This window comes from Neopelma chrysocephalum, unplaced genomic scaffold, assembly GCF_003984885.1.
Source record: "Neopelma chrysocephalum unplaced genomic scaffold, ASM398488v2 Primary Assembly neopelma1_117, whole genome shotgun sequence".
Lineage (NCBI taxonomy): Eukaryota > Metazoa > Chordata > Aves > Passeriformes > Pipridae > Neopelma > Neopelma chrysocephalum.
This window is the reverse complement of record NW_020897779.1, coordinates 632892-655770: the sequence shown is the minus strand read 5'-3', so window position 1 is coordinate 655770 and position 22879 is coordinate 632892. Positions and strand designations below refer to the sequence as shown.

General features: G+C 39.9%; 2 protein-coding genes across 10 annotated transcripts in view; one reads left to right on the top strand and one right to left on the bottom strand.

Annotated features, from left to right (window-relative positions):
* Nucleotides 1-14170, top strand: part of SOS1 (SOS Ras/Rac guanine nucleotide exchange factor 1) — a 48145-nt gene extending 33975 nt beyond the window's left edge. For all 4 annotated transcript variants that reach the window (XM_027696979.1, XM_027696981.1, XM_027696980.1 and 1 more), the window contains 12 exons: nucleotides 3019-3100; nucleotides 3501-3623; nucleotides 3789-3892; nucleotides 4968-5190; nucleotides 5863-5982; nucleotides 6299-6461; nucleotides 6769-6886; nucleotides 8506-8678; nucleotides 9626-9742; nucleotides 9910-10174; nucleotides 11263-11381; nucleotides 12585-14170. In XM_027696979.1, coding sequence (XP_027552780.1) covers nucleotides 3019-3100; nucleotides 3501-3623; nucleotides 3789-3892; nucleotides 4968-5190; nucleotides 5863-5982; nucleotides 6299-6461; nucleotides 6769-6886; nucleotides 8506-8678; nucleotides 9626-9742; nucleotides 9910-10174; nucleotides 11263-11381; nucleotides 12585-13088 — 2111 coding nt within the window. In that variant the 3' untranslated portion in view covers nucleotides 13089-14170. The remainder of the gene's footprint in view (nucleotides 1-3018; nucleotides 3101-3500; nucleotides 3624-3788; nucleotides 3893-4967; nucleotides 5191-5862; nucleotides 5983-6298; nucleotides 6462-6768; nucleotides 6887-8505; nucleotides 8679-9625; nucleotides 9743-9909; nucleotides 10175-11262; nucleotides 11382-12584) is intronic.
* Nucleotides 14171-19695: 5525 nt separating this feature from the next.
* Nucleotides 19696-22879, bottom strand: part of ARHGEF33 (Rho guanine nucleotide exchange factor 33) — a 32886-nt gene continuing 29702 nt past the window's right edge. For all 6 annotated transcript variants that reach the window (XM_027696983.1, XM_027696988.1, XM_027696985.1 and 3 more), the window contains one exon: nucleotides 19696-22774. In XM_027696983.1, coding sequence (XP_027552784.1) covers nucleotides 22637-22774 — 138 coding nt within the window. In that variant the 3' untranslated portion in view covers nucleotides 19696-22636. The remainder of the gene's footprint in view (nucleotides 22775-22879) is intronic.

Below are 22879 nucleotides of genomic sequence, written 5' to 3'. Positions count from 1 at the left end.
TATCTGTGAGGAAAAACATCATTGTTCTAATCATTCTGCGCAGTCTTTTCCAAGGGTACAAATAAATAAGAGATATAATGACTCAGCCAAAAATGCTCTGTTGTACAGGAAGCATGGTCCATTTTCAGTGTAAATCATTCAGTGTTTTGTTGCATCTTGTGAGATGCAGGGATTAGGACAACAACTTTCCATAGTAACACTTTAGCTCCTTCATACGTGTGTCAGCTGAGCTCAAGGCTTCTTGCTTGCTTGGAGACATGGGAAGATGAATACTCTGGTGATATGTAACCAAACAGCTACAGACTGGAGAAATGCTTTTCTTGCCCCACATAGGATTGTGTTTGTGAGATGGTAATCTTAAAAGATTTTATTGACTCTACATTCTTATGCCAGAATACCAAACCTTTACTTTTCTGAGGCAACTTTTCTCAAATACGGTGTGACTGGTTATGTCAGCCCTTGATCTGACAGTTTCAAGACAGTATTTACCATAGCTGTGACTTTTCTTTACATTTTTTCTTTGTAGGTCAAGTGGTATAAGGAATACTTACAAATATAGTTGCAGAGGTGGTATGAATTTGTTGCAGGTAGCTGAAGAGCAGTTTAGTTAGTTGCATGTTGAGAAGTACATGGACTGTGTTTGGACAGTCAAATCAGGTCTCAACTTTTTTGTCATCTGTGAAGATCCACATGATGCATCTCATTTGTAGATATGGGTGTTGGGCCTTTTATTTTTCTTCCCTCACCACCTGACAATGCACAAACCATTTTATCAGCCAAAATATTTCTCTGTTACGCTGTGGAACAGGGACAGCTCTAAGGGATCAACGCTGCTGGGGCTGGGAAGGATCCAATGTCCTGCAAGAGCTCAGACAGGGAGACAGCCCCAATGGCCACCTGGCCACAAGGTGCAGCAGACTGTCCAAACTATCCTGTGGTGGAGCAGCAAAACAGGGAGAAATCTCCTCTGCAAAAGCAACTTTCCATATATTTTTATATGAGAGAAACTACCCTTCAATTAGAAAATCAGGTTCTGACCCTATTTGCATGTTCTGGTGGGGTTTACTTGTTTTAATATGTTTCTGCATTTGTTATCTCCTCTTGCCTGATTTTTGTTTGAGAGCAGCTCGGTTAGGTGGTACCAAGATTTTAAAGTCATGGCAATTTTTTTTTATCTATAGGGCAGTGCTCTTCTATTTTTAAAGCTTTGATATGTTAAGAGTGCTTGTGCGTCATCATAGTGTCCGTTTCCTTTCTTAAGGAATTCAAGGGTGATTATTTATAAATCCTTGTAGAACAAGTTATTGTTCTTTTTTAGCTTTCAAATTGGCTGCATTGAAAAGAGAATTATCACATGAACAGACATCCTGGCTAACTAGTGTTGTCTGTATTTTTTTTAACACTTGCTCGTATATTGTACACTATTTTGAGTTACAGTCTTTGCTAGTAATATAACAAAGTTAGGTTTGATTTTCTGATCTACTTCGTTTAAAATTCAATACGTATTGTGGATTTGTTTGCTGACCCTACCTGTAAATAAAAATAGCTATGACTCAGACCTTGCAGTGGTCTGAAAATGTTAATTGCTATGGAGGCTTTCTTTTTCATGTAGACAAAATCTTTTTAGGGTAGATGCTATGTACAGAATGCAAGCTGCGAAAGCATGAGCTACTCTGCTTCTTTAGTACAGCAAAAATTGTGTATTTTCACGGTGAGGATGATGGGGACACAGATGTCATCTTTTGTGCAAAAAGTATTGAGGTTTTGCCTTTGAAAATAATTTTGGACTGTACAGTTTCCAAGAGTGGGAGAGGGGTTATGATTAGAAAAATGGAGTAATGAAGGACATGGATAAGCAGATATAGCCAATTGTTTAAGAAATGGGAATTATCATATAACAGAAATGTGAGGAGATGCTGTATTACACAACACAGTTAACCTGTGTGACACATCACAGTAAACTGTTGCTTAAATGAAGAACTTAATGGGATCTAATAAGAGTAGAATGTTCATTCAAATGGACAAGATGCTGGTAAAAAGTTAAGGAGGATTTTAAAACAGCTCTTAAAAATCCATATTCTGAGAAACAAATCTAATATAGCATTAGGACAAATAAAGCAAGCTTTTTTTCCTACGTTACAGCCTATAGGAACTCCTGCTTCAAGTCCTGTGTGCTCCTCTTCAGCCACTCTGTGTTAGAACAATTACCATTTGGGGTTCGGTTTTAAAATCTGAATATGGATTTAATATGCAAAGCCATTGCAATTCGCTCACTAATTTTGTTCAGTAATAACAGTGTTAACCTTGTTTTGAGTTAGCTCTGTGCGGTGCCAGTGTGCTGTCACTGCATTTCCTCATACTTGAAAACAAATGATTTTGCTCTTGTAATTATGGGAGACACTTTGGTTTTTTTGTTTTGAATACTTGCTTGTTTTTAAAAAACATTTTCGTATTGTAAATGAACTGATAAGTAATTAGTCAATTTAAATGAAATGACTGATTTTCTTGAAGTGAAATAAATATAACCTCAAAGTATAGCTGTCAAGTTAGCTGAAAAATGTCTAGTCTGCCTTAACTGTGACCAGTTGTGCCAGTTCAGGGAAAACATTCTCCTCTAGAAGAGGCTGTTTCTACCAAATGCAAAGTTACTTGCTGTATCGTTTGAGTTATCTTGTCCCAATCATTGTCAAAACCGAAGTTGTTGACTAGATGACTCATAAATAAAATCGTCTATTTATTACTTTTGAAGTCATTGGAAAAGAATCCTATCTTTTAATAATTGAAGGGGGAGAAAGTCACTGTTCTGAACTTCCAACAGAAAAAAACCTGGTTTTAAATTCTGCTTTGAATTGCTATTTTAAGATATTCTGAATTGTTACCAAAGCCATTTAAGTTTACATCATCTTCTCTGTAAATTGACAGGGCGGCATCCTTAATTTTAAAGGATAGTTACAGTAATTTTAAAGGAAAAAAATCAGGTAATTGCTGACATAAGTGTAAAATTATTCTTTGTCTTAGATCCCAACTTTGTTCGGACTTTTCTCACAACATATAGATCCTTCTGTAGACCTCAAGAGTTGCTGAGTTTGCTAATAGAAAGGTATGACACTGTTAAAAATACTGTTCTTATGAAGTGCAAAATTATTATTTTTTTATTTTTTACTTGGAGTTTGTAAGATTCTGGCATTCCAGTTGGTTTTGATTCACTTCAAACGCTTTTTAAAAAGTTGTCAAACTCAAGGATTGCCAGTAAAATGTACAAGTTTATGTCCAGAAGCTTTATTATTGTTCAGGTAGCTCCAGTAACTTCAGCATCCTGTGGTTTTGTCTTTGAAATGCGTATTGGTATTGAATTTGGCAAATTTTCCTATATACTTACAAAGACACAAGATTCCAATGTGTGGAAATTATCTGAATTTAAAGCTGTCTTTAATTCATGCATGCTGTGACCAAGATTAGTGTAATAGGAGCCTAGTGCTTACACCCATCTTCTGTGCTAGATTTGAAATCCCAGAGCCTGAGCCAACGGAAGCCGACCGTATTGCCATGGAGAACGGAGACCAACCTCTTAGTGCAGAGCTAAAAAGATTTAGAAAAGAGTACATTCAGCCTGTGCAGCTACGGTGAGTGTTGCATCCTTGTGAGCCAAACAAAATTCCTTTAAGTCTTTCGAAGTACCATCTTCTATATGCACTGGGTCTTGGTCATACCAACAGCCTTTCTTGTAAATGCTTTGATGGGAAGATGGACTGTACTGTAGAGTGTTTACTTATTCTTTACTTTTGCAGAGTATTAAATGTGTGTCGACACTGGGTAGAACACCACTTCTATGACTTTGAACGAGATGCTGATCTTCTGAAACGTTTGGAGGAATTCATTGGAACAGTAAGAGGTACTTACAGTTTCTTAAATGCTGGCATTTATCATAAAGCATCCCATTTTAAAGGTATGGAATGGAATAATTTTTCCTTTCACTGAGCAGATAAAAAGAGGACTGCTTATTAAATACTTCATAAAAAACATAAAATAAACTTTCATCATTCCCCCCCCACTGTTATTCAAAATCTGGCCCCTGTTCAGAATGATTGTTATTTATGTAAATAAGCACTGGTTTTGTTGTAAAGGGACTGAAATAATGCAAAGTAATAAGAACTGAGTAATGATCAGGACAGAATGATTGCTTTGATTGTCATCTTAAACTTTACACAGGGGTAATTTTTATACAAGTTTGATGGTGGAAACCACCATTTCTTTGAAACAAGGGTTTCCAACTATTTCACAGTGCATATTAGAAGTGTAGGACACTTTGCAGTTGTGATTGTACAGATTTTTCATGTTTCTTTTTAGATAAAGCCAAGACAGATACAGGAGCAGTCAGAGAAGTATTTAATAGTTATTTAGCAGTTAAAAAGAGGTGAGAATGAGCCAGCTAGTTTAGTGGAGGCTACTGATAAATTTTCAGTGGACTTGTGCATGAAACTCTTATGGTGTAGAGTTAAAAAGACATTTGGCTTTTTTATTTTATTCTGAGCTTTGATGGTAAATACAGTACAGGGAGAAGCTTCTCCCTGTTTGTAATTTTGATTTTCTGTGGTTTTGGACCTGCACTCTTGCCTGAAGTATAAAGTTCAGTGTGTTTGCAGAAGTGCATTTTGGATGAAAGAAGGTTAGTTCCCATAAATTCATTATAAACTCAGAAAAGAAAGGAAAGCATCTAAATCAGAGCAGGAGCCTAGTTTAGGTGTTCTGATTTGTGCTTGGCAAACTCGTGTTCAGCATTGGCTGTTGAGGAATTTTTTATGTGTTTGAATACTTTCAGACTTATGTGAGAACACGACTTCCAAAGAATATATGGTTGCTTTAATTTAGTAGTCTTGGGTTTAAATCCAAAGATTTCTGAATTTTACTGACCTCTTAGGAAAAACAGTAATAAGAATAACTAAACAGTAATTTTCTCTGTGTGCCAGGCAAAGCCATGAAGAAATGGGTTGAATCGATCACAAAGATAATCAACCGGAAAAAGCAGGCACAAGCCATCGGGCCCAGTCACAACATCACTTTTGAGAGCCCACCCCCAGCAATTGAATGGCACATAAGCAAACCAGGACACACTGAGACTTTTGACTTGCTCACTTTGCATCCCATAGAAATTGCTCGGCAGCTCACTTTACTTGAGTCAGATTTTTACAGGTAACTTTCCTCCACTGAAAAACACACGACACAAATCAAAATGTTCTCCGGCGTGAAATTGTGTCTGGGGGTGAATCCCCACGGTAGGTCAAGGGACTCTACCAGTGCTGTGTATTAATTACTATTTTTGCAGAGAAAACTCTCTGAAATACAGTGTTTGTTTTGTCCTCCCCAGGTTGACATGCAGTGCATGTGACTGTTGCATACTGTTAATTGTATTGTGCTCCAGCTTTCTCTTGATATTTTCTGAGTAGTCAACCTCTGAGAAGTATGAACAATTATTATATCAGGGTCTTTCATGTCTTAGTCTCTGAAGCAGATTATGGACCATGTCATAACTCATCAGCTGTCTGTGAGAGGTTGTTTAGGCATTGGAAGCTTGCATTTTATTATGGTGAATGAAATAGAGGTTTGTTCTTCATTTAGATGTACAGAGGTGGTTAAGAGTTGCATAGATTAAGAAATACTTACAGTCTGAAAAAGAAGTGTAGAAATATCAGCCATTTAGTCATGAGGGGAGCCTAACATTATAAAAGAGAAGTGATACCTTAAGAATTTATATCTAAATGTGAATTCTAAATTCAGAGAAAATAAAGAAGGTTTCGGAAAATAATGTCTTCTTTCCTGCTTTTAATTATTTTAATTTTATGTTTTTTGCATCTGCTTTTCTAGAGCTGTGCAGCCATCGGAACTTGTTGGAAGTGTATGGACAAAGGAAGATAAAGAAATTAATTCTCCCAATCTTCTCAAAATGATAAGGCATACAACTAACCTCACTTTGTGGTTTGAAAAGTAAGTGACTTTCCTGAATCTGCACCTACTCCATACCTGGACATTTACAGTCCATTCACAAGGATACAGTGAAAAATTCTGGTTTGGGAGAATTCCTGTTTTGAGTTGTGTTTAGATGCTAAAACTGGTCCCTGCGAGAATTTTAACATAATGGTCTCAGCTTTTTATTCTTAGAATATTTTCAAATCTCTAAACGTGTTCAGAACTGTCTCAATTAATTTGATAAACTCATCTTTGTTTGTGTTATGACTTAATATTTGATTTTGGAAAACTCACCAATGCTTTAATACAAAATCAAATGTTCTTGTGTATTTAGATGCATTGTAGAAACAGAAAACCTAGAGGAAAGAGTAATTGTAGTGAGCCGGATAATTGAGATCCTGCAAGTTTTTCAAGAGCTGAACAACTTTAATGGTGTCCTCGAGATTGTCAGTGCTATGAACTCCGCAGCAGTGTATAGATTGGATCACACATTTGAGGTACAGTGAAATATTTTCCATTTCTGGTATGGAAGTGTACCTTAGCTACACTAAAAACCTGTCTTTTCAGTAAGCATGTACTTGAAAGAAGGAGCAAGGAAAGTAAATTCCCCAAGAAATTAATCAATCAGGGTGTAATAGAGAGGGTTTTTTGCTTGATTTCAGAAGCAAGAAATCCATCCTGGTGGGGCACTCTCCTCATGGTCTCTGATTTAAATATCTGTGGGAGACCATTAGTCTCAGTATTGTTGCTGGGCTACAGCTCTACCCTGCCTTTCCAAACAACCTGTTTAATCTCTCTTTTAAGCAAATTCCAAGTCGCCAGAAGAAGATTTTAGAAGAAGCTTATGAGCTGAGTGAGGATCACTATAAGAAATACTTGGCAAAACTCAGGTCCATTAATCCTCCTTGTGTGCCTTTTTTTGGTAAGTAGGTTTGGTTTGAATGAGCTATATCATGCGTAAACATTTGGAAAGTATTGAGCTGAGGTAATAATAATAATAATAATAATGGCCAGTCTTCGTGAACGAAGATTTGGGGAAAGGTCTTTTACCTTTCCAGCCTGCGCAATGGATTTTTTAGGTGAGACACAGCCTGCGCTGAACTGAGCCCACCCTTTAATCCTAAGGTTCATCTGCCGGGGCCAAGCAAGCTTGGACAATGGCAGTGAGGTCCTCAGGACGTAGGTTTGTTTAGAGTGTCCTTCTCATAGATGGATGGCCACACAGGGCTAACGAGCTACCATCTGCCCGGGGGACTTGGGATTCGAACCCGTGGTCGCAGCAGTGAGAGTCCTGCATGCTAACCACTAGGCCACCAGGGGTCCCCATTGAGCTGAGGTACTAAACAGAGTATGAACAATAGTGAGAAGTCGGTTTTAACAGGACAGGTGGGTTGGAATTTCAGGTGCCCAGACATTAATTGCATATATGTGAAGGAAAAATTAAAGTGACTATTAGTTGCAGATGTTATCTGCAGTAAAAATAACTATGTCTGCAATATCTTATTTACATATTTACTCATTTTTACTTTGAATGTAATTTGAAATGACCAGAAATGCCTTAAATAGAAGGCAGTCGCATTAGAAATATTATTGCCATTGACTAGTAGAGAAAGAAGGACCCCCATCAAGACCTTCTAGAAATAAAGCTGGAGTCTCATTTCTACTAGAAAGCCTTATTTCTGTAAAAGAAGAGTTTTGGAAGAAAACCTCTTCTTTATGATCAGATTTAACAGTTCTTCTTTGAAGTAGGTTGCTGAGATTTAGCAAATTGTGATGTTAAGCACATGGCATTCCTATTCTTGAGCAGGTTACTTAAATGTTTGCTGCAGGTCAGTTCCAAGTCTGGACATTGCACTTGTCCAACATAAGCTTCAGGCCAAAACTGAAAGAAAATAGTGTTGATGGGTTCTTTGGCCTTTTACAAACTGGGGAAAGATATACTCCAGAGCCCTACAGAGAAAGATAAGATCAACTGAGAAACCTGTCCTGCCTCAGAGATGAGTAGAGGTTAGCAGAATCACATGTGAATAGCTTCAGTTAGTTCTGTCAAGTTATACTTGGAAGAGTCATAATTACAGTTCCAGATACATTATCTGGGAAGTTGAGAGCAGTTTTTTCTTTCGAATCTTCAAATGATTTGGTGCAATTATAAAGCCAGGATAAAACCTGAAAATAATTTTTTGGAGTTTAGTTGGGGTGTCTAGTGGAGTAGAGCCATTAAGAGCACTTGTGTTCATGGTACTCTTTTAGTATAGAATGCTAGTAGTGTTCAGTTGTGTAAGCTTCCTTAACAATAGAAGGATGCATAGACTTTGGGACTTTGATGAAAAAAAGGCAACTTTCTGGAAAAGGCATGTTAAAATATTTAAATTGTTGCCCTTATTTGAAAATTAGGTGGGATTCTCTTACTGACACTAACAGTGAAGTTTTCTAAATAATTAGAGTGCACTAATTAAATTCTATAAGAATTCTTGTATTCCAGTTGTGACTTCCTCCTTGTTTTGTACTACATGTTGAGAATCTCTTCTGTGTGCTCTTTAGGGATTTACTTAACTAACATTTTGAAAACGGAAGAAGGCAATCCCGAATTTCTGAAGCGACATGGGAAAGAACTTATAAACTTCAGCAAGAGAAGAAAGGTAGCTGAAATAACAGGAGAGATACAGCAGTACCAGAACCAGCCATATTGTTTAAGAGTGGAATTTGACATCAGGGTAAGTGGCATGATTTCCTTGACTCCATGCACTGAGCTACTTTTGTGATGATTCTGTCAGCTGACTGACCCTAAGGATAGACTGAATTCACATAGACTCAAGCTGACTGGATCAGAGATGAGCAGAAGGCCTGTCATAAAACTTCTCTTGGGTCTCACCATAAGAAAGAGCAGAAAGCTCAATGCTTGCAGTTTGGTGGGGTTTGTTTCATTTTTTTCTCAGCTGCTGGGACATTGGTAGAACTTCTTACTGGTCAGTGTTAAACAGGAACTGAAACTAACGGATTCTCACTGTCCTTCACTCAGTTAAAGTTATTTGTCCAGAGATCCCAGTTGTCTTTTCCCTCCTGTGTTACACTGCCTTTATGTTTCCAGGTTTACCTGATAGCACTGTGTTTACATCATGCGTTGATGGTGGTGATACATTTTTCTTTCTCCTGGTACTTGTTCTCCTTGGTCTGAGGTGTTCTCTAGGCCACGTCTTCTCTGTTTGCTTTCCTTTCTTCCTTTTTTTTTTTTACTATCTTTTGAGCTACATACTTTCAAAGAGTCATAGGACAGACTATCTTAAGAGATTCTGTAAGATTTTCTTCTGTTATTTGTTCTCCTCAGGCTTTGACTGCATTATGAGAGTAGTCTTCCCTGCATCAGTGTAACAATAGACTACATGCAGCTTCTTTTGAAAGTGTTGGAGCTAACTTGGTCTGATTTTGCACCGCAGAAAGTATTTAGGGTACTTGCACAACTGGTTTTCAGGCCAGTAGTAGCAATGCCCAGCAAAGGGCTGGCAACAAATAGATTTAATAACTTAAAAGTCTGCTGTTCCTTCTGACTCCAGCATTTTCTCTCTTCTCTTCTCTTGAACAGTTGGGATCAGTAGAAGCAAACAGTACTAACAGTACTAAACAGCAGTTTAGCTGACAAGTTGTCTACCTTCTTTTATTTCAGAGATTTTTCGAAAACCTGAATCCAATGGGAAGCAGCATGGAGACAGAATTTACAGATTATCTGTTCAACAAATCACTAGAGATAGAGCCAAGAAATGTCAAGCCTCCTCCAAGATTTGTTAGTATTCAAGTTTTGTAAATTTTTTTTCAAAAAGTGCTTACATTTGTCTCTCATAGATAACAGAAGTCATTTTAGATCTCTGACTTCATAGATACAGAGCTACGTTTAGGTGATCTCGTGGCCTTTTGATTTTGTTTGATACCGTCTTTTTTTTATCGTTTCAGCCCAAAAAGTACAGCTATCCTCTCAAGTCCCCAGGTGTTCGTCCTTCTAATCCAAGGCCAGGTACCATGAGACATCCTACACCTCTGCAACAGGAGCCAAGGAAAATTAGTTACAGCCGCATCCCAGAGAGCGAGACTGAAGCTACAGCATCTGCACCAAACTCTCCCCGAACACCTCTGACCCCTCCCCCTGCTTCTGCCACTTCAAGCACCACAGACGCCTGCAGTGTGTTTGACTCTGATCCTTCGAGTCCCTTTCATACAAGTAGGTGCTAATAGACAGTCCATAACAATGTACCTGGTAGATTTTGTGATGTTAGACAGGTGAAATCTTGTTTAGTCTTCTAAAGTGACTGTAGAAGTCATTGCTTTTGTCTCCTTGCAGCAGCAAAAACTTTCAGTGTTTTTTATTCCTTTTTTCTTTAGTAAGTTTTTATTATAAAGAGAGAAACTGAACAGAATTAGGTGTGTTAGATAGAGACTATTACAAGGCTTTGAAGGAACTATCAAAACAGAATGCAGAGATATATCTCTAGTGCCTATATATGTCCCAAACAAACTTGCAGGATTTGCTGCCAAATATATATAGGTTGAATATATTTAGTGAGTATCTGATGGTGAACAATGGGAGTGAAAAATGAATGTTTTGTGGGTGCCTTATTCTGCTATCTGCCATTCCAAATTAGTTTCAGTGTACATGGATGGTTTTCCTGCAGAACTTAAAAATAAGTATTTCCTTGCTTTAAATCCATCAGGACCTATCCACACCTGTTTTTCTTCTGTCTTCACCGACATACAACGAAGCTCATATTTTATGGTGTACTCTCAGTAATTAATAATGGATATAGCCTCCTTTCATGTATGAGGGCTTTCAAAGGTCAGTCCTGTGTTCAGCTGATTGCCACAAGGAGGTGAAATGACTTGCTAAAAGCAGAGGTTGCTTAGCAGAGCAATGGCATTGTTGGGTTCCAAGCCAGGTCTCTGAAATACCTCTTCAGGAGAATATGTTTCTTCATTGTTGGGTTGGCTCATTGACTGCAGGTTCAGGATGTTGTTTTAGTACTGTTGTGGTATAAGAACAAGTTTGTGGTGTGGTTTTGGTCTCGAGGATTACTTAAGAATGTTCAGGAACTGATGGCCACAGAGATGTTTGCAGCTCACAAAAGCACTTTGTCTGGAAGCTGCAAGTTAGAGGCTTGTTTCGTTGTCTTTATTTAACACCTTCTTGATTAATTATACTTTTTCTGAGCAAATGCTTTATTATTTATGACACCTTTATTGGCAGCAATAAAGAAAATATATTAAGTCAAACAAAAGTTCATAGTTATCAACATTTTTTTTAATGTCCACTAGGATCTGCTTCTGTGTCATCCATAAACTTTACCAAAAATTCAGATGATGCTCCTGTCCCTCCTCCAGTTCCTCCACGAAGAAGACCAGAATCTGCCCCAGCTGAATCCTCCCCATCAAAAGTAAGTATGGAGAAAAAAGGTTATTTGTCTTTTGGGAGCAAAGGGCAGGGTGTGATAGAAGGTAACTTTTAAAGGTAGATATACATATATTTTTGAAGAACTGTATGTGAAAGAATAAGCAGCCATGTATTTCAAGCCTTCACAGCTCTGCCTCATTATGTCTTGATCTCAAACAGATGAAAACAGATGGGACCTAAATTTAGGGTTAGAAATGTCTCATCTGCTGATGTGCTGTGCTCAGGCCCTGTAACTTGAGGCTTCAGGCAGGTGTTTCCATCTGCGATAATTGTTCCAGAGTATCATTTTAGGATGTATGAATGGGGGTAAAGAACTGAGGAAAACAGTAATAATGGAAAGTGATGTACACAATTCAGTCCTCTGAAAAGTTTCTTCAGAATATTTGACCCTGATGCTGTGGTGCTCAAGTGCCTTGCTTTCCCTTCTTATTTACCCATCCTGTCTGCCTGCCTCCTTAAGCCATTGCTGTTTTCCTTCTGCATTTGTTGGGATCTGATCCAGCCTTTGTTGCAGGCAGTGTCAAATTTCTCCTGATTTCAGTGTGAGCTAGTTTGTGACTTCAGATTTGAAAATCCCACTCAAAATTATTTCGGAACACATATGTCTTTGAAGAGGGCTTGTATATGGCTCTTCAGCAAGTTTTCAGACTACAGGTTACTGTGCAGTCAGTCAGCAGAATTTAACGCATCATGTTCCTACCAAAGTGTAATTGAAAACATACATGATGGGTTGTTGGGGACCAGTTACCCTGTCTCTGTGGTGTGCAGCTTGGGAACTGTTTACTTCCATAATTCTGACTACTTAATTCCATCTTCTGAGCATAGTTTATTCTTTCCCTCTTCAGCATTATCAGCCTCTCCCCTTTCCTCATTTTCTTGAAGAAATATCTGGTGTGTTTACCCACCCAAGTGCTTGTTGTTGGGGAGGTGGTAGAAGATACCCACACCTCCCCAGCAAGCAGACCTGGAATTAGCATGGAAATTGTTGCTTTGACCATTCTTTGCCTTGCTTTTGTCCCTCTCTGTGCATCTTCATTCCTTCCATCCTTGGCTGTTAACTCATGTATTGATGCACCCCTGCTAAGAGCAATCCACAGTGTGGGAGCTCTGCTTCTGTGTCACAGCAGGGTCCTGTTCTTTGCTGCCACTCTAGAATTTTATTGAATAAAATGTTTGTGTATCTCAGATTACTTCTGCAAACCTGGACAACCCACCAGCAATCCCTCCTAGGCAACCAACCTCTAAAGTGTATTCACCAAGGTACTCAGTGCCTGATCGGACCTGCATCTCTGACTCTTGTGTTACCACTGTAAACCCTCCTGAGTTACCACCACGAGAACCTGTGCGAACTCCAGATGTTTTCTCTAGCTCACCACTACACCTCCAACCTCCACCACTGGGGAGAAAAAGCGAACTTGGTAACACCTTTTTCCCAAACAGTCCATCTCCGTTTACTTCCCCTCCCCCTCAGACACCTTCTCCACATGTAGCACGGAGGCATCTTCCATCACCACCTTTGATACCACAGGATGTGGACCTCCCTTCTGTTGCTGGACCACCTGTTCCTCCACGACAAAGCACTTCTCAACATATCCCAAAGCTTCCTCCAAAAACTTACAAAAGGGAGCACACACACCCATCAATGCATCGGGATGGACCACCATTGCTGGAGAATGCCCACTCCTCCTGAACTATCCCTCGCGCTGGGAGTTGCGTTTTCCTGGTGCTATGTCTGTTGCTGGCAATGGATGCACTGAACCTGGTGGTGTCAAGGAGTTGGGATGTGTATGCCAAACACTAAAAACTCTCCAATACATTGGAAATGTAGTGTACAGAAATGGAATTACAAAAACAGACTTTCTAGTGGAAAACCTGGTTAACTTGCTGTTCTTGTTTAAGTATGCAGGACATTGTTCTAAAGTAATTGGACAACTGATTGATTGTACCAGAAAACAGGCTTGAGAGACTTCTTTGGCCAATGAGCAGAGACTGTGTTTGTGTAATGATCAATAATGTCCAGTACAGGAAGGAAAACAGTCTTGTATCCATCAGTACCATACAGTGGCACAGTTTTTGGAATGAAAACATTATGCACTTTTTTTAAATCTCAAACAGGGAACTTTATATCCTTCTTAATTTTCCTTTGCTTTACTTACTCCCTGCTTTAAAATACCTTCCTAAAGTTGTGAGAAGGACTGTGAGGAAGATCTGTGGTACCTAACCGAGCTAGAATTAAGGCAAAGCACTGTATTGCGGTTCTGTTTACAAGTTGTTACAATGAGTAGTAGGGGGTACCTAGGCTTCACCAAAGAGGTACTTTATTATTATTTTCTGAAATACTGTGGTGCCAGTTCAAAAATAAATTTTTGCCAGGAAGCATAATGTCTAATTATTGCTTTCTTTAGATAGAGCAGATGAAAGTCTTACATCATTAAGGTGGCAGCAAACTTTTTTTTAAAAGCAGCACTATCATCTGAAGCAAATATACTACTACATTTAGAAGACTGTTAATCTCTGCTAGGTTATGTCATGTTCTTTTTAAGGTTTACTGATAATCCATTTCATGGCTAGTAGCTATTCTTTTTCAGTCATGCCATGAAAACAGTCACTTGTCAACTTCCATAGCTGTTGTCATGTTTTACTAACAATAGATTAATCAGCATACATAGAATTGCCTTGCAGTTGCATAAATCGTGTGTATATAGTGAATGTTGCATAAATATACTTGCAGATTGTTTTTAATTTAATTGAAATAAAGATATGTTTGGCTGACACATGTTAAATTATTACATGGACAAATGTTCAACTTAGTTTTTCAGTTAAGCACTGAAGGGGATAAAAGCCCATGTTGTGGTACATATTTTTCCTAGTTCAATGTATGTATTTTAGTAACAAGTCCGAAGAGAGGTTGGTTTTGGCATGTTACGAAATAATAATTAAGTAATGTTTGAGAAACTGGATTACTCCCAAACAGAATTATTATACCTTATAAAATGTCTCACACCTCCTGTATGACCCATATTAGAAAAAATCAAACTTATATTAATCTTTGCAGTAGCTTTCTGTGTCCAAAATACACATGACAGAACATGTATGTTATAAGTATTCTGGCATGGATTATCCATAAAAACCTGTGTGCTGCTCTTCAACTCCAGACAGTACTGGGACAGTAATGGATGGCAATTATTGAAGAAAAGAAGCTCCGTACTCTCCTCTGCAGTAAGTATGTGAAGCATAAAGTATCTCTTCTTCAGTTAATATGGCTCATGGGACAAAGTAAAATTCTCTCATGTTTCCTCTTTGGAAGAAAAACACATTTCATTGTCCTGGAAAGCTGTGTCAGTTAAAGATGGTATTAATTGAATGATGATGGAAATCACCTTTTTTAATGCTTTCAGCAATACCATTGATCAGGGCCCTTTGATCCTTTAGCGTGGTCATAACATTTCAGAAAGCATTCTGATTTCAACAAGAATGACAGTTTTCACCATAGTCAAATCTCGAAACTGCCGGTTGTATTCTTTCTTTGGTGTCTTTCCCAATGTTGTTTTGAAACTTTTTTCTGACAAAAGAAGGAAAAGTGAAGATCTCAAAACCTTGGCTTCAGGGGAGAACATTATATGGTAGCTTTGTAAAAACTCTCCAGCCACAGGAGGTATAGTTTAGGTTATCAGTTCTTTGGATATAAACACCATGATAAACATACTGTTGGCAATGTTATCTAAACTATTAGCTTATCAGTAGATTACCAGGAAAACTCCTTAAATTTAGACTTTTTGATCTATATTTCTTCTTTGGCACATTCTTGTCTGCTCTTGTGCAGCCAAGGCAGACCAGGCTGAAAGAATGACCCATTGGTTAGGTTGCTCAGTTAGACCTCACATGGGTCTTGCTAATCAGATTTCTTAAATGTCAGTTTTCCTATGTGAAATGGGGAGTCTCTGTTTTCCTATGTGAAATGGGGAGTGCCATTTCATATTTGTGGTTGAGGATAAAAGGACTTTTACTGGTGAGATACTCGGACAACAGATGATAATGGCAAGAGCCTAATGTAAACATTTGTTGGATCTCAGCAGAATGGGTCAGTCTTACATTGCACAAACCATGGTGTTTGACTCAGCTGCAAACAGGAAAAACAGGGTGGGAATCAAACCTGTTGCATTTAGAACAGTTTTGAGTACAACTGCTAAGCCACTGGTTAATGTAATAACAGCTTTGTGCTAATAATCTTTGGTCTGGAATGGCTTCTTATTTGGACTAGTTGCATTAGTGACAACACTTTTCAAATAGAAAATTAAATCATTTAAATGATGCTACCTTGTCTCCTTGGTAAAATGACCCTGGATGATCTGGTGTGGCCCGGGATGATCTCGTATGGCCTGGACAATGAAACATGCTTGTGTGGAGGCTAGGAGCATTGCTGTATTACTCTAGAGGGCTGCTGTATGGCTAAAACACAGCCTAAACAATTGCAAACTGTGTAGGCAGGGTTATAATGGTCAGCAGAACTTTATAGGTGTGGAACTTTAAAATTTGTGCTGTTTCACCTCCAGGTTTCTATGTTGTATATAGTCCAGTGCAACAGTGGAGCATAACCTGGGTTTGTTCATTGTCTTTGGGAGTGTCATGGTGGTGTCTTAGTTCAGAAAAGCCCTATGGGAATTTGGAAGTTCTAGGATTCCACGTGCAAGGTCCTTCACCTGGACTGGAGTAACCACTGGTTTCAGTACAGTGGAGATGGAAGGGGTTGAGAGCAACCCTGGGGATAAGGACTTGGGAGTGTTGGTTGTCGAGACGCTCAACATGACCCGGCAATGTGCAGCCACAGCCCAGAAAGCCAAAGGTATCCTGGGCTGTATCCAAAGCAGTGTGAGCAGCAGGATGAGGAGATGATTCTACCCTTCTACTCCGCTCTGGTGAGATCCCATCTGGAGCACTGCATCCATCTCTGGGGGCCTCAGCACAGGAAGGATATCGACCTGTTGTAGCGGGTCCAGAGGAGGGACACTAAGTTGATTAGAGGGCTGGAACACCTCTCCTATGAGGAAAGGCTGAGAGAGCTGAGGTTGTTCAGTCTGGAGAAGGCTCTGGGGAGACCTTATTGTGATCTTTCAGTATTTAAAGGGGGCTTATAAGAAAGATGGGGACAAACTTTTTAATAGAGCCTCTTGCAGTAGGACAGGGAGTAATTGTTTTAAACTAGAAAAGGGTAGATTCAGACAAAATATAAGGAACAAGTTTTTTACAATGAGTGTGGTGAACCACTGGCACAGGTTGCCCAGAGAGGTGGTGGATGCCCCATCCCTGGCAACATTCAAGGTCAGACTGGACAGGGCTCTGAGCAGCCAGCTCTAGCTGAAGACGTCAGTCTTGCAATGACCCTGCTCATTGCGAAGGGTTTGGACTAGATGGCCTTTAAAGGTCCCTTCCAAGCCAACCTGTAGTGATTCTGTGGTGATTTTGCAAGTGCCATGCATTTGCTTCTGTTCGGTGTGCTCTAATGAAAAGTCAGCTGTTGTGCTGCCTGGTAGACCCCAAGGTACATGCTGTTGTTCTGGCATTCAGCAGCCATTGAATTTGTCTATAACTGCCTGCTAATGGAGAACATTATCCTGCTTCAGGGTGGATACCATGGAAGCATTTGAGTGCTCTATCTTCAAGAAGCCATTTCCAGTGGGGACTAACCTCTTTCTCTAATATGCCTCTCTTAAATCAGGGAGGGAGAGGTCTCAGTAAGAGCATGCTAATACACTGGATTTAGATCTTTCAAGTTTTAGATTGACATTGTGGGATATTTAATGATTTTTCTTTTGTGTGTATTTTAAATTAGATTTTCTGTTTAATTGGCCTGAATCAAGCTTGTTAGTATCCCTGGAGGTACCAGTGTTGAAGGTAGTAGATTATTCTGCTTCATGGAAAAAATTGTTAAATTGTCATTTCTAAACCTGGATGATGCATAGGTGAAGCCTTTTTTCAAGAGAGAAACCTGTGGCCCAACAGAGGTATGAAAAGAAAAGTGCTTTTAACTTACTTTGTAAATTCCATTCCTTGTTTTCCATTAAAAAAACAAATCACTGTTAAATGCATTTTTCTGTCAGCTCTGAGCAAATTTACCTTTTGCATTCAGTGGAAAATAGTGCATTATAAGGGAAACAAAGTAAAGAGTAAGTCTTTTTTTTTTTTTTTTTTTTTTACTTTCTAGCCAGCAAATGTGAAATCCTGTAGTGGGTGGCTGAAAAGCTGTAAGGGAAAAATAAAATAAAAACCCATTTGCCAGATGCATGACAATTGAGCTGCCAAATGTGCAGAACATCCGTAATGTTTTTAAAGAGAAGAGTAAACAAAGGTCACATGTTACTGGAATTGCTTTGGACCAAATTGTTGAATCTATTTTGAAATGAGCCTTTTTTTTTCTGAGAAGAACAAATCTTAGGTTTCAATAAGTTTGTTCCATTTGCCTTTATCTGATGCCACGGTTACTTACCAAAATGAGTAAATGTTAAAAGTTTTTGTCATCCGATTATTAAAAAAAAGAAAAAAAAGCCCAAATGAACAAAAGAAAAAGGAGAGAAAAAGAAGTGGTAATCTGTAGCTGGTGTATCTGATGATCCGTGTATGTAACCATCTGTAGGTGATCTTTGTATGCTGCATCTGCAGTGATATTCAGATTGCATTTGAGTGAAAATTTAGTAGTGACTGTTACCTTTTGACATTAAAAGATATGTTCTAAAGATAATTTAAAAAAAAGAAAAGCCTTACATATCCCAGAAGTGTACACTTTGATTATGTAAGATACACTGACAGTCCTTGTAGTCTGAGACTGGCTTCCTTAGGCTCAAATACTGGGTGCTTTACATTAAGGACAGGTGTGAGTCTGCTACAGGAGTAGGTTTTGCTTGGGATAGTAAAATACTAAAAAAATGCAGTAGTTTGTAAGCAGAGGAGCCATATGAAGTAGAAGACAAGTAAGGAATGTCTACATACAGTAGGAGACATAAAATAGCATCTTCTAACTGTGTTGTTCTCTACTCCAGGGTTGTTCATTGTAGGTGTTACTCCAGCTCAGCGGCTTTCTGTTACAACTTTACTGTGTCAAAGGATTTGCACCCTATGGGTAAATACTGTCTCTTGAATTCTACTGTATGAATTTTTTAGGGAGGTGATTTCCTCTAAGAGCCTACATCTCATCTCATTGTTCAATCAGATCACAGCAAATAAAGGGACATCATGTTTAATATCTTGTATCTGGCCACATGTGAAACATCTGCTTTCAAAGAACAGAGTGAATAAGTGAAAATCATCCACAAGTAGAACTAATCAACTAATCCATCTAATCCACTCCACAAAACCAAACAGTGGCCGAACACAGTACAATGCCTGCCCTAGCTTCTCCTCCATTTAGACCTGAGCCCTGACAACTTCATGTGGAATTTGGAAAAAACATCCAGATTCCTTGGAATCTGTTGTGGTTGTAGCCCTTACCAAGGAATATTTGTACTTGTGCATGTACATGACTTGTACTGAGGTGAAACCACTCTTAAGAACCTATAGAGGATGCCAGAATACATTACAACTCTGGAGAAGAAAAGTGGGAGAAAGTGCCTAAATTATATAAACTTAGAAGCAGCCTCAGTTACACTGGCTTAGAGGAATGAAGTGGTGAGAGGATACATTTGACCAGCACTGAAAGTCACAATAATCTGAGGAGAGTCTAGGGTGGCTGATTTAAGCAGGGAGTGTAGCCATGGAGAGGTGATCTGGAAGAGTCACGGTCAGGATGACAGAATGTCCTGTCAGGGACTGTCTAAGGCACTGGCAGTTCCCCAGGAGCCTGCTGATACGAGAGGAGCAAAGACCCCAGCAGATTTTCACAGGAGTAAAAGTGCTTTTGACTGTAGAGTCAAACCTCTGCTGGCACACTCAGATCTCTGAGACCACTATCCTCAAAGAGGGCAAAACACTGCAGAGAGCTACAGAGCAGCAGGAGGAATGCTGCAGGTGCTGTGTGGCATGGGGAGGTGTAAGGATTGTGGGATGAGTTGTCCCTGTTTGTGATGTCATTGTTTTGGCCTTGCTGAGAATGTGACAAAAGTAAGATAGTATTAATTGTCAGAACTGGAATTAAATTTTTTTTAAAAACTTGGTCTGTGACAGATGTTTGTGATATACAGGAAGATACTAAGATCTCTTACAGAGTTGGATAGGTGAAGTTAGAGTGGTGTGTATGGCACTGGAGGAGACTTACAGGATTTTTTTTGTGAAAATTCATGTGTCTGCAACAGAAGTAGCAGAAGGGAGTAAAGGAGATGGAGGAAGGAGATGAAGAAATGTCAGTCAGCTACACCAACAACAGGATCTTGACCAGAATCCTAGAGAGTGACTCAGCTGAGTTCTGGATAAGAGTCTTAGAACCACGTGTAGAAAACAGTCTTCTTGCATGACTGTGTGTGTCGGGGTACAGGATTTTCTAAGTAATGTTGCCTCAGAAAGGGACCTGAGAAATAAGTGTTTCTCTTAATGGATGCAGCCTTCTGGCTGATTCAGGGCAAGAGACAACAATGTTAATTAAAAGCAACATTTATTTGGCACAGGAAGAAAAATAATCCAGAACACACATGTACACTAAAGGTGAATTTGGAATAGATCCTGCAAGAGGTTGTGTTTGTGTGTGGTTGTAAGCATCATTCATTCATATTATTTACATTTGCAGATTCTGAGCAGGTACAAGGACATTGCAAATGATAAGTATAGGGCTGGAAGTAAGAACTCATACAGAATCAGAAAGAAAAAAACATCAATTTTGACTGTACCTTAAATCACTAAAACAGAAGCTAAAATCCACATGCATTTTACAAGCAAGGGTCTGCCACTTCGGAAGGATTTCCTCACCCAGGAGATGTTAGCAGGTAGGTTTTTTCCTTTGTCCTGTTTCTGTCCTGGCACCTGCCTGGCAAGTGTGAAAACCAGGTTTGTTCTATGAAGGACAAAAGTGTCATTACATATATAAGATCAAAGACACCAAGCATCAGAGCTCTTGACAGCATCAGTGCAGTACAGTGGACACTTGTCCATAATTGTACAACTCTCGTTCCATGGACAAACAAATAGTTCTGTCTCTGGCTGATTCTTTTGCAGAACAAACAGGCTTTGCTGATGCTTCAGTTACAAGTATCTGGCTCTTTTTATGTATTTCTATCCTGGCCCTGCACAGTCTGACTGAAAGCTGCCAAGTCCTAGGAATTGTCTTTGTGATTCAGTGGCTGGTCAGCATGGAGCAGTCCTGACTGGAAAGGGCTAGGGAATTTGTAATTTAATGAGGATGTGAGGGAGAGGGAAGAAGAATGGAAGGGTGGGGTTTTTTGCCATTAAAAGCCTTAAATTAAAAAAAAAAAAAATCTTCCCAGAGTAGTTTCTTAAAGCTAGGGGAGGAAAGTATCATACTTCTTTCCTCTTTGTAAGGAGGAGAATTGACTTTTAGTTTCATTGAAATTTATGGGACAGGCACCAGCTAAAACATTTTAATCTCTGGGGTTTTTCTTGGTCACATTCTTGAAATGTTGGGAAAACTCTAATTGCAATAAAGGATGGATTTTGTCTGTCGTAGGTGCCCTTTTCACACACACCTCTTTGCTTCCACCAGAAGAGGAAAAGCAGATGGTAAATGCAGGTCAGTCAACACTGTGGGAGAGCTCTAGGCCCTGCATCTGCGATAGGTATTAGCCACTGCATCCAAGCCTCCTCTGAGGCTTTCCTGTGCTGTTGCCACTGCCAGGACAGCCATGCAGCATGATGAGTGCTCTTCTGTTGGCACCAAATTCAGTCACCCTTGTGCTGATGCTGGGAGTCCCAAGCCCCTAATCTCACAGCCTTGCATATTTCCCCCAAGACATTGCTGTTGGCCCCACAGAGACAGTTCACAACCTCTTAAGGTGAAGCTGTCCTTTAAGACAAACCACTGTCCCAAGCTTTTCAAAACAAGGTGATAAAACCACATTTCCTCTTGAAACTGCCCTCAGAATGCCCCAGCTTCAGGTAGCACCACAGTTCACCAGTAGTACTCCACTGGTAACACCACTGCACCAGTGGTGCCCTTGCTGCTGGGGTGTGACATGGGTGTTGCATCAGAGGACTGTGTTTCCATACAAAAGCTACAGTCTTCTGCAGAGATCAAAGTTACAGAGGGTTTCTCATGTCCAAATGCGAGGAGGGTGGCATGTGTGTGGCCTTGTTGTTCTGTCCTTGCAGAAGAAGGAGATACTGTGACTTTGAACATGGTGCACCATTGACTTTTCTGCCCTAGTGCCTTAATTTTTACTTGGAAGAACCATTCCAAAGCTGCACGTGATTGGGCTTGTAAGGTGGTGTCAGGCCAAAGAATTATTAGCAAAGTGTATTTCAGATATATTACAGACCAGGAGCCAGGACACTGGTTGACTCTGTCAGTGTCTGCATTGATCCACAGTGGGGATAAGGTCTTTGTCTCTTGTGGCAGTCCCTGGGCTCAGCTTGCATCACCTGCCTGGAGACATGGGCAATTCTGACAGCAGGAGCAGAGATTCATACAGCAGGAGGCAATTCAATAAACAGGGTGCCACATAAAAAGTGAAGGAGGATTTTGGGGAATGATTGAAGTCCAAAAGAAAGGATGTTGCTGATTAAGCCGTACAATACTCAGGTGCTTCAGCTGATGCTTCTTAGACCTTCTCAAACCACCCAGGTAATGCGAGCTGGCCTCCTGGAAGACATCTTCGATGGTGCATTTTTTGGGAAAGTAGAGGAAAGAAGGGAATTTTAGACTTCTGGCCAGGATGCCAGGGCTGCAAAGGTAACCCTTCTGTTGTGGGTGAGCCCAAATAAGACCTGGCATGAGTTTGGAAGAGCAAAGATGTGTGGCACATCAAGCAGTTTTGGGGGATGAGGGGGAGGAGAAGATAGTGGGATTCAGCCAAAGCTTTCCAAAACTGAGGGAAGTTAAGTCAGGCAGGGATGAAAGCTAGCAAGTTCCTGTGCTTTTTGGACATGCTGGTTGAGCTCCACTGCAACCCAAAGCCTGGCCCTGCCCTGTGCTAGAAAGAGCAGGATGCGTTTGTAAGGCAGTTGTGACAGTCTCCTCTCCCCCACCCCTCCACCCTCTGTGTTAGTCAGGGGAATCTTGGGGCCTTGCTGTCTGTCTCCACCCTCGGGGACCTGGGGAAGCACTGTTGTGCTTAGGCTGTGGCCTGCCTTTCTTGGGGCTGCTTATTTCTTTTTGAAGAGCTTGCGGAAGGAGCTCCGGAAACCCCCTTTGGGCTCGTGCCGCGGGTTGTGGTCGCTGAAGGATGTTTGCTCATTGTCATCCTTCTGGCAGAACCTGGTGTTGTCTTCTGCATGGAGCTCCTAAAAGGGAAAAGACAATTTAACCAGCATTTGCAACCTCACATTCTTGTTCCCTTCTCTTTCTCTGTCTCTCTGTGCTAGGAGGGACCTGGTGAGTGAGGAGGT